This window comes from Styela clava, chromosome 6, assembly GCF_964204865.1.
Source record: "Styela clava chromosome 6, kaStyClav1.hap1.2, whole genome shotgun sequence".
Classification (NCBI taxonomy): Eukaryota; Metazoa; Chordata; class Ascidiacea; order Stolidobranchia; family Styelidae; genus Styela; species Styela clava.
The window spans coordinates 5,476,262-5,486,293 of NC_135255.1; the positions used below are offsets into that span (position 1 = coordinate 5,476,262).

Below are 10,032 nucleotides of genomic sequence, written 5' to 3' on the forward strand. Positions count from 1 at the left end.
AATGAATATTTTCAAATTAATTCCTCCGAAAACTAACAACCGTGCAACTAGTCTCAATTAGGAAAATTTACCAAATTGGCTTATCAAAATGAATAAAACAGAATAACTGTTTAATAACCACAAACTAACAGCCGAAGTCACAAACGATGATATAGAGCAGTGGTCTTCAAACTTTTTGAGACACGACCCCATCTACAATATTATTACGTATGATAAACACTCGCGACCCCAAGTTATATATATATATATATATTCACCTACAGAGACGAAAAAAATATTTATCAAATTCAGAACCCAACAACAACCATATTTAATCAGTGTGACGAATGCGACTGCTTCCTTCCAACGAGATCTTGCATTCGTGGCTTAATGTTGCTTAAGCTCAAACGCAAATCGTGTTCTACGTTTAATCGATTTCGGTGCTTTGATTTTAGCAGACTCATAGCACTAAAAGTCAAGCTTTCAAAAAGATTGATCATACGATATTATTCTTTTATGTTTATCAGCCATTTAATAAATTGTAATTACCAATATGACGGTAGCCTGGAAAATGAGGCTTTGCAGTAAAAGCAACGGCCACTATACAGTACATTTAAGACACAATAGCGATTTACTTGAAAATATAAATTACTGTCGTTAAGCAATAGCCTTATTATAAAAGAAGTCACTCCAATTCGGAATATAGAAACTTGCTAGCCTATGTAACGTTATTCAACTTAACAGTGCAGACTACACGCTGTTGTGTATTTGTGTCATAGAACGCTGTTTTTCACACGGACTAAATTTGTGATTATGATGTCATAATTAATTTATCGTAATTGCTCTTGATATTACCTGTCTGCGTGCTTGTTATTCATTCTTTTGTTTGAAGTATCTAGCGTTAAGCCGAGAAGTCACACACATGATAAAAATAATAAAAGAAAAGACAACGATGGGCACTCGGCGACCCCAGGAATATTTAAAACGACCCCACTTGGGGTCGCGACGCACACTTTGGTGACCACTGTTACCGCCAATATCTTGAAGTAAAATCATTTCCCCCGCAAGTTGGCGCCATGGACCAGCTTATCGAATGCTTGGTTATTGCACCACAATGACTTTGTGGAAGTGACGTCAGGGGACCGCGCGCGCTGCAGGATTCTGGAAGTTTCTGGCTGATGGCTCTTTTGATGTCGTTCTGAGAGTGTTATTTTAGGGTTTATAATTGATTAATTAGTGAACGACTTAGGCTTGTAGTGTTAGTAAAATGTACGGTATTTATTTGTACTGCTAATAATAGTGTATTATTGATATTCCTCACAGTTTTTATTGTAATATTGCTAAGTAATTCAGTCAAGTTATTGTGATTTAATGTTCAAGTTACTGCTTGACGACCCTTGAGGACACAACGTCAAGTAAGTTTATACATATAGTTTTGTATTCTAAGTTTTACATGGTTTGTATTTGTTTTCCTGTCAGGCCTTGAAAGTGCCGGCAGAGGTAATTTGTGTGTTTATTTATTATAACCGTTAGTGATGCCATATTTGGTCATTACGTGATTGTGTGACGTAACAAAGATATTTAGGGTTTGTTTACAATAGTATAGGCCTACTGATACGTTACTGCCCCGATCTTGTTATTATTTGTGTATTTATTGTTTTTGTTATTTCAGAAAACCGTACTGACGTACTGAAGTATTGTTGTTCGTACTTCTTTGTACTGTGCATCTGTTCGTACTGAAGTATTGCTGTATTGTTGTTCGTACTGTGTATCTGTTCGTATTGTTTTACACTGTTTGCAACACATCACAAGAAAATAAAACATCTTATGCTGATACAGTGATAGTACGCGTCTTTTTGGGAGTGCAACCTGGTCGTCAAGAGTATTGGTATTGGCCATCCGTACACCCTATGTGGGCAGAGTCTGCGCTCCACAATTAAGATTTAATCAAGGCTCTGCGCCAACATAAAGTTTTTTGACGTTTTCTACAAAATATTGACAATTGTTAAATTTAAAGGCCTCTACCAGTGGACATAAAATTATGGCTGAGTCAAATCCAGTTCAATATACTGAAGAAGATGTACAAAGTTTTCAAAATGCACAAGAAATGGTGCTAGAACAAGAATCTGATGATTTAGAACCGTCCCAAGTTCCAATAACACTGTCATCACAAATGAAAGAGCCTGCAGTTGACCCTGAAGTTGTTGCTGCTGAAAAAATATTATCTCCTGTTGGTTCCGGTAGTGGCTCGATTCATGACCCTTTCCGAAGATCGTCTGATGTGGATTCGGTTTCCCAAATAGAAAACGAAACAAATAAACAAGGGAAGTCCGTAGCATCTTTCAATGCCGAAGATAAGCAAATGAATGTTCACAAAATGACCACAAGAGCGAAATCAAAATATAGTGCTCAATCACGTGACAGTGTTTCACAAAAATCAAAAGTTTTCAGTGTTGGGGGTTCGTTACGATCTCGAAGTATCCGAACTGCGTCATCGGTAATGTCACGGGTATCCACTTACAGTGACTCTCAAATCCAAGATATTTACAAAGCAAGAAAATTGAATTTACAAAAAAAGATTGAGCTGGAAAAGATTCAGCTACAAGACTCCATTTCTCAAGAAGAAGCAGATTGGAGCGAGAAAGTGAGAATGGAAAATGAAGAAATAAGACGAAAACGTCAAATTGAAGAAGAAAAGTTAATACGAGAAAACGAAGAAATCAAACGAAAACGTCAAATTGAAGAAGAAAAGTTAATACGAGAAAACGAAGAAATCAAACGAAAACGTCAAATTCAGGAGGAAAAGATTCGAATGGAAGAAGAAGAGCTAAGAAGAAAGCGCCAAATCGAAAAGGAAAGTTTCCAAAAACGCAAAGACAGAGAACTAAATGAACTAAAACGTAGAGATCAGCGCACCCAGTTAGAATTGGATGCTGACTTTACGGAAGCTATGGCAGAGAGGGGGTTACCTTTTGACCTTCCTGCTATTTCCGATACAAATGGAAGTGAACTGTTACTTGGCACCTGTACAAATGTGTCAAATAGTAACGAGATACAGAATGTATCTCCACCTGAAATAAGATCTTATTCTCCTGCTACAATTGGAAATAATATTCAATCTACTGTGCCATCTCAGACCATGTTAACAACTGCAAATCAACCAAGTTACACGTTGGGGGATGTTACGCGTTCCGTTCCTGCTATTGGTGGCGATCAAGGTATGTCGGTTTATTCATCCTCCCCAGGTTTTGAAATTTGTTGTCCACATACTACCAGTGTGCTTGGTGTGAATGAATGTATGGTTGTGACTAGTACTGCATCTCATAATGCTAATAATTCAATAACAATTCCTAAACAAATAAATTCTGCTGTGAATCCAGTAAATGTGCTTGCAAATCAAATTCAGCCTATTCGTATGAGTTCATATGCTGCATGCCCTACCTGTACTGCTAGCTCAAGTTATTTTGCTGCTTCTACTACCAGTAATAATGCACCTACCAGTAATTGCATGACTTATTCTTGCACTGATTTTGCTAGCAATTTTAGTTCAAATACAGGTACAATTCCAATTTATAACATGTCACAAGCAGCCAATGGTGACATCAATAGACTGACAATGCCAATTATTAATGAAGAAGCTACTCAAATTAATATACCCCAGCCAAGCCAGTTACCAATACAATCAACACCACAAGTGATTTATGTGCCCCAGCAAGCAAATTTACCTCCAACAGAACCTCCAGTTTTTTCTGGTGATCCTGGTGAATACCACGACTTTATTGACATTTTTGATACCGTTATTGCTGCAAAGGTGCAGAATGCAAAGCAAAGATTTGTTTATCTGTTACAATACACAAGAGGCACTGCTCGTGCTCTAGTAAAAGGATGCCAACATAAAGGTTCGGCATGCTATGATGAAGCGTTGAAATTACTCGCAGAAACTTATGGCCATAAATTGCAAATTGAACAGGCATGTTTGAATTCTATTATAGAGGGCCCGCAACTTAGAACCAATGACCTGGAAGCTTTAACAATGTTTGCTGCTGAATTAATTGCATGTGAAAATACATTAAAAGGTATTAAAAATAAAGGTCTGTCTTTGATGATCATTGATAAAATATCGTGGAGAATGCCATCAGTTTGGAGGCCAGGTTGGCGAACTTTGGTGGATGATACTCTTCATGTGAAAGAAAAGGACTTGACCTTAGCACATCTTGTGTCATATGTGCGTAAGAAAACGAGGGAATTGTCAAACCTTTCTAATCCTGAAACAAATAATGTCCAAAAACCCAGAGAAATTGCAAATAAACCAATGAAGCAACACAAGTCATATTTTACTACAACTGTCTCCGCTGCTGACAAACCAATTCCTAAATGTTTTAAATGCAGTGGCACTCATTTCCTGAATCAATGTCAAGAGTTTAGGAACATGAAACATGCGGACAGAGAAAGATTTGTGAGGGATTTGAAATTATGTTTTTCTTGTCTACAAAAAGGGCACTGGTCAAGGCAGTGCAGACGCGAGAACCCATGCAGAGTTCCAAATTGTAAGCGAAAGCATACTACGCTTTTGCACCCCCCAGATAATGTAAATGCGGATGATCAATCTGAACATCATAAGCCTGCTGATGATGCTTCTGTATCCAAAAATACTAATGAAAACAGAGAAGCAAATAAATTTAGTGCGTTTGTGAATTCTGCCAGTGAAGCGAGAGTGTTATTAAACGTAATTCCAGTCAAGGTACGTGTGAAGGGACAGAATGATGTTGTGTTAACAAATGCCTTTTTCGACACTGGCTCAACATGTTCTTTTATAAGTGAAGCGCTCATGCAAAGATTGAATGCCACTGGTCAGGAAACAAATTTAAATATTCGTACTATTTCAAATGTGACTGAACAAAAGAAAAGCTCTGTTATTAACGACATTGAGCTATCCCATTTTGATGAATCTGATTTTATTGCATTGGGTCAACTGTTTTCTAATAAATGTATCGATATTGATGTTTCAAATATTCCAACACAGAAGGATGTGGATCAGTTTCATGAATTCAAGGATGTGGTAATTCCCAGGCTAAATCAAAAAGTTGGCTTGCTGATAGGAAAAGATAATTTTGCTCTACATAAGCCATTGGAAATTGTACACGGGCCAGATGAATATTTTGCTGTGAGATGCCCTGCTGGATGGATGATCAGCTGTCCGCCCAAAACTAAGAAAGTTGAAAGATCAAATTCTAATTTTTTTGTCAAATCTAGTGTGCACCCACTTTGTAAAATGTGCACTGAAGTGGTCGATTCGATACAAAACGAAAAACCAGAATTTTCCCCTAATCAAGAAATTTTCATGGAAAGAGTGAACAAGTCTATTCATTTGACAACGGATGGACATTATGAAATTGATCTTCCATTTAAAAATCCAAATGTGATTTTGCCAAAAAACAAAAGTCATGCAGAACAAAGATTAGAATATCTCAGAAGACGATTTTTGAAAGAACCGGATTTCTACAATGAATACAAAAGTTTTGTAAAAGATATGATTGATAATGGTTATGCAGAGAAGGTCAACAATTCAAGGGAATGTGATGGTAAAACTTGGTATCTTAGTCACCACGGAGTGCGCCACCCAGAAAAGAAAAGCCTTCGTGTTGTATTTGATTGTTCAGCTAAATTTTCTGGACTGTGTTTGAATGACGTTCTGTTACAGGGGCCAGACCTTGCAAATAATTTGGTTGGTGTTCTGGCTCGTTTTCGAAAACAATCCGTTGCAATTCAAGGAGACATCCGAGCAATGTTTCACCAAGTGAAAGTTTCCGAACCTCATAGAGATTTTTTGAGATTTCTTTGGTGGCGCAATGGCGATGTCTCACAACCTGTGGCCTGCTTTAGAATGACTTCATTTCTTTTTGGTACAATCTGCTCACCCAGTTGTGCCAATTTTGCCTTGAAAAGGACTGCTGAAGATAATAAAGAAGATTTTAGTGAAAGCACTGTGAATGCTGTTTATGATGCTTTCTACGTTGATGATTTTTTGGATTCAAAACCCAATGCTGAGGAAGCTATAGATCATGTCAAGAATGTAAGAAATTTAGTATCCAAAGGTGGATTTGAAATAACAAAATGGGTCAGTAATGATCGAGCTGTTTTGCTGTCAATTCCGGAAGAGCATCGTGCGAAAGATGTCAAAGGATTGGATCTCTCAGTGGATGACCTGCCAGTGGAAAAGGCGCTTGGCATGATTTGGGATGTAGAACAAGATACTTTGTGCTTTCGTGTCAAACATAAGGATAAACCTGCTACAAAAAGAGGATTGTTGTCAACTATTAATTCTATTTTTGATCCTCTTGGTTTCGGTCAGCCAGTTCTTCAACCTATGAAAGTTTTGATTCAAGATTTATGTAGGAAGAAATTTGATTGGGACGATCCTATTCCACCAGAATTGAAGAAAGAATGGTTAAAATGGCTTTCTGATTTACCAAAATTAAAGAATTTCAATGTACCGAGATGCTATACACCAAAAGATTTTGGTAAAATAATCGATATACAACTTCATCATTTTTCAGATGCGTCTGAAAAGTCATATGGTGCTGTGTCTTACATTAGAATTACAAATACATATGAACAAATTCATTGTGCTATTATAAGTGGAAAAACCAGACTTGTCCCTTTAAATGGTTCAACAATACCGCGACTCGAACTTTGTGCAGCAACAATTTCTGCTAAAAATGATGCATTTCTAAAAAAGGAACTCAAACTTCCAATTTCGGCTTCATATTTTTGGACCGACAGTACAACTGTTCTTCGATACCTGGCAAATACAGATAAAGTATTTAAAACTTTTGTGGCCAATAGAGTAAACTTGATAAAAGAAACCTCTGAAATTGAACAATGGCGTTATGTGCCTTCACAACTGAACCCAGCAGATGTTGCCTCAAGGGGACTTTCAGTTGATGCGTTTTTGAATTGCCAATACTGGAAATCTGGTCCTGATTTTTTGTGGCAAGCTGCTGAGGAATGGCCTTTACAGCCCGATTTTGTGAACAATTGCTCTACGGATAATCTTGAGGTGAAAAAAGAATCGATACAATGTTTTTCAAATACAGCAAGTGAAAAATCGGTCCTAGATCGTATAATTTCAAAATATTCAGACTGGTTTCGTCTGAAGAAAGCTTTTGCCTGGATATTACGAGGTAAAAATATGTTGTTTTCAAAACTTAAAGCAAATGAATTGCCTTCTAAACTGCCAAAAGAAAATCGTATTCAACCACTTTCTGTTACTGAACTACGAAATGCGGAATTGGAGATAATCAAATATGAACAATCAAAATATTTCTGCGAAGAAATACGTTTGCTGTCAAATAATCAAGAAATTCCAAAATCAAGCACTTTGATTTCGCTGCGTCCTTTCTTGAAAAATGATATTCTTCGTGTTGGAGGCAGAATCAAAGATGCTCCAATTAGTTATGATGCAAAGCATCCAATTGTTATACCAAAAGACAGTCTTATTGCATCCCTGATGGTTGATTATATTCATAGGACAACTGGACACAATGGAAGAGAATATGTTCTTGCAGAAATTAGGCAGAACTATTGGATTGTAAAGGGGACTTCATTAGTGAGAAAAATTATCAACAATTGTGTCTTGTGCAGAAGAAAGCAGCGTAAACCCGAATATCAAGAAATGTCGGATTTGCCTGTTGATAGAGTAACTCCTGATAAACCACCATTTTCATATGTGGCTTTGGACTGTTTTGGTCCCTTTTTCATTCGTCAAGGAAGAAGTGATATTAAACGATATGGGGTTCTCTTCACCTGTCTAACTACCCGTGCAGTACATGTGGAAATCGCACAGAATTTGGACATGAACTCATTTATAATGGCTTTAAGAAGATTTGTTTCTCGTAGAGGTCAAGTGTTGGAAATTCGAAGTGACAATGGTTCAAATTTTGTGGCCGCTGAACATGAACTTCGACAAGCAATCAAATGTTGGAATCAGAAGCAAGTTCATGATTTCCTGCTTCAGAAAAATATAAAATGGATATTTCAAACACCTTCCGCTTCACATCATGGTGGTGTTTTTGAAAGACAAATTCGGACTGTCAGAAAGGTATTTAATTCAATTTGTCGGGAACAAACTTTAAGCGATGAGGCTCTATCCACTTTAATGTGTGAATGTGAATCTATTATAAATGGACGTCCAATTACAACAGTTTCAAGTGATGTAAATGACTTGACACCACTGTCTCCAAATTCATTATTGTTATTAAAACAAGAACCTGTTCTTCCACCAGGTTTGTTTGAACAAAAGGATGTGTATTCGAGGAAACGCTGGAAACAGGTCCAGTATTTGGCAGATATTTTCTGGCAAAGATGGAGAAAGGAATATCTACCTCTTTTACAACAAAGAAAAAAGTGGAACAAACCTCAACGTAATATGAGCGAGGATGACATTGTTCTCATTGTGGATCATAACTTGCCACGAAATACCTGGCTGTTGGGTAGAGTTATCAAGACTTTCCCTGGCAAGGAGGGCCTTGTTCGATCTGTTAGTGTCCAGACCCAATATTCTGTTCTTCAAAGACCTGTTACAAAGCTTATTTTATTGCATGCTTGTAATTAGCAAGTTAGTTTTTGCATGAAATTTCTTTTGCATGACACAATTTCGTTATATTTTGTGTGTTTGTTATTTGTTTGAATGTGTGTGTGGAAATCTGTAAATTGGTGTATGTGGACACAAATTTTCAATTTCCAAGGGGCCAGGGTGTTACCGCCAATATCTTGAAGTAAAATCATTTCCCCCGCAAGTTGGCGCCATGGACCAGCTTATCGAATGCTTGGTTATTGCACCACAATGACTTTGTGGAAGTGACGTCAGGGGACCGCGCGCGCTGCAGGATTCTGGAAGTTTCTGGCTGATGGCTCTTTTGATGTCGTTCTGAGAGTGTTATTTTAGGGTTTATAATTGATTAATTAGTGAACGACTTAGGCTTGTAGTGTTAGTAAAATGTACGGTATTTATTTGTACTGCTAATAATAGTGTATTATTGATATTCCTCACAGTTTTTATTGTAATATTGCTAAGTAATTCAGTCAAGTTATTGTGATTTAATGTTCAAGTTACTGCTTGACGACCCTTGAGGACACAACGTCAAGTAAGTTTATACATATAGTTTTGTATTCTAAGTTTTACATGGTTTGTATTTGTTTTCCTGTCAGGCCTTGAAAGTGCCGGCAGAGGTAATTTGTGTGTTTATTTATTATAACCGTTAGTGATGCCATATTTGGTCATTACGTGATTGTGTGACGTAACAAAGATATTTAGGGTTTGTTTACAATAGTATAGGCCTACTGATACGTTACTGCCCCGATCTTGTTATTATTTGTGTATTTATTGTTTTTGTTATTTCAGAAAACCGTACTGACGTACTGAAGTATTGTTGTTCGTACTTCTTTGTACTGTGCATCTGTTCGTACTGAAGTATTGCTGTATTGTTGTTCGTACTGTGTATCTGTTCGTATTGTTTTACACTGTTTGCAACACATCACAAGAAAATAAAACATCTTATGCTGATACAGTGATAGTACGCGTCTTTTTGGGAGTGCAACCTGGTCGTCAAGAGTATTGGTATTGGCCATCCGTACACCCTATGTGGGCAGAGTCTGCGCTCCACAATTAAGATTTAATCAAGGCTCTGCGCCAACAACCACTGAAACTCGACTATAATGCAATTGAAAAAATCGATTACAATTACTGTTTAAGATAACTAATTAAAATCATGAAAAAAATCTGAATAATTAACTAGTTCGGTTATTTACATATTCAAGCTGAGTTGTCATGAACTCATGGTCTGTCATCAGATTAGGCAGTGTGACAAATCTTTGAATTGATAACCAACTATATGAACAACTGATGAAAAACAAGCACATAAACCATGAATATATGTATACACGCATATATGAAAATATACAAGCAAAGATGAGTTCGCTTTTGAAAATATTTAAAAGATCCACAGCCTCAGTTTTCAGTACCATTGTGTCAGCTTGGTCAAGATAACATCC

At 37.1% G+C, this 10,032-nt stretch overlaps 1 protein-coding gene across 2 annotated transcripts; it reads left to right on the forward strand.

The window, feature by feature from the left end:
* Nucleotides 1-1,011: 1,011 nt before the first annotated feature.
* Nucleotides 1,012-9,670, forward strand: LOC120335520 (uncharacterized). Of its 2 annotated transcripts, none has more exons than XR_013476669.1 (2): nt 1,012-9,125; nt 9,383-9,670. XR_013476669.1 is itself a non-coding variant. In XM_078113654.1 (2 exons), the coding sequence occupies exon 2, from the start codon at nt 2,021-2,023 to the stop codon at nt 8,591-8,593; it is 6,573 nt and encodes a 2,190-aa protein (XP_077969780.1). In that variant the 5' UTR covers nt 1,012-1,394; nt 1,652-2,020; the 3' UTR covers nt 8,594-9,670. The 2 variants fall into 2 exon arrangements, 1 of the variants encoding a protein (XP_077969780.1); XM_078113654.1 differs by having other exon boundaries at nt 1,012-1,394; nt 1,652-9,670.
* The last annotated feature ends 362 nt before the right edge of the window (nt 9,671-10,032 follow it).

What these genes read in the sequence shown, in the direction of transcription:
- LOC120335520 (XM_078113654.1), top strand. Translation starts at nt 2,021, where the DNA reads ATGGCTGAGTCAAATCCAGTTCAATATACTGAAGAAGATGTACAAAGT.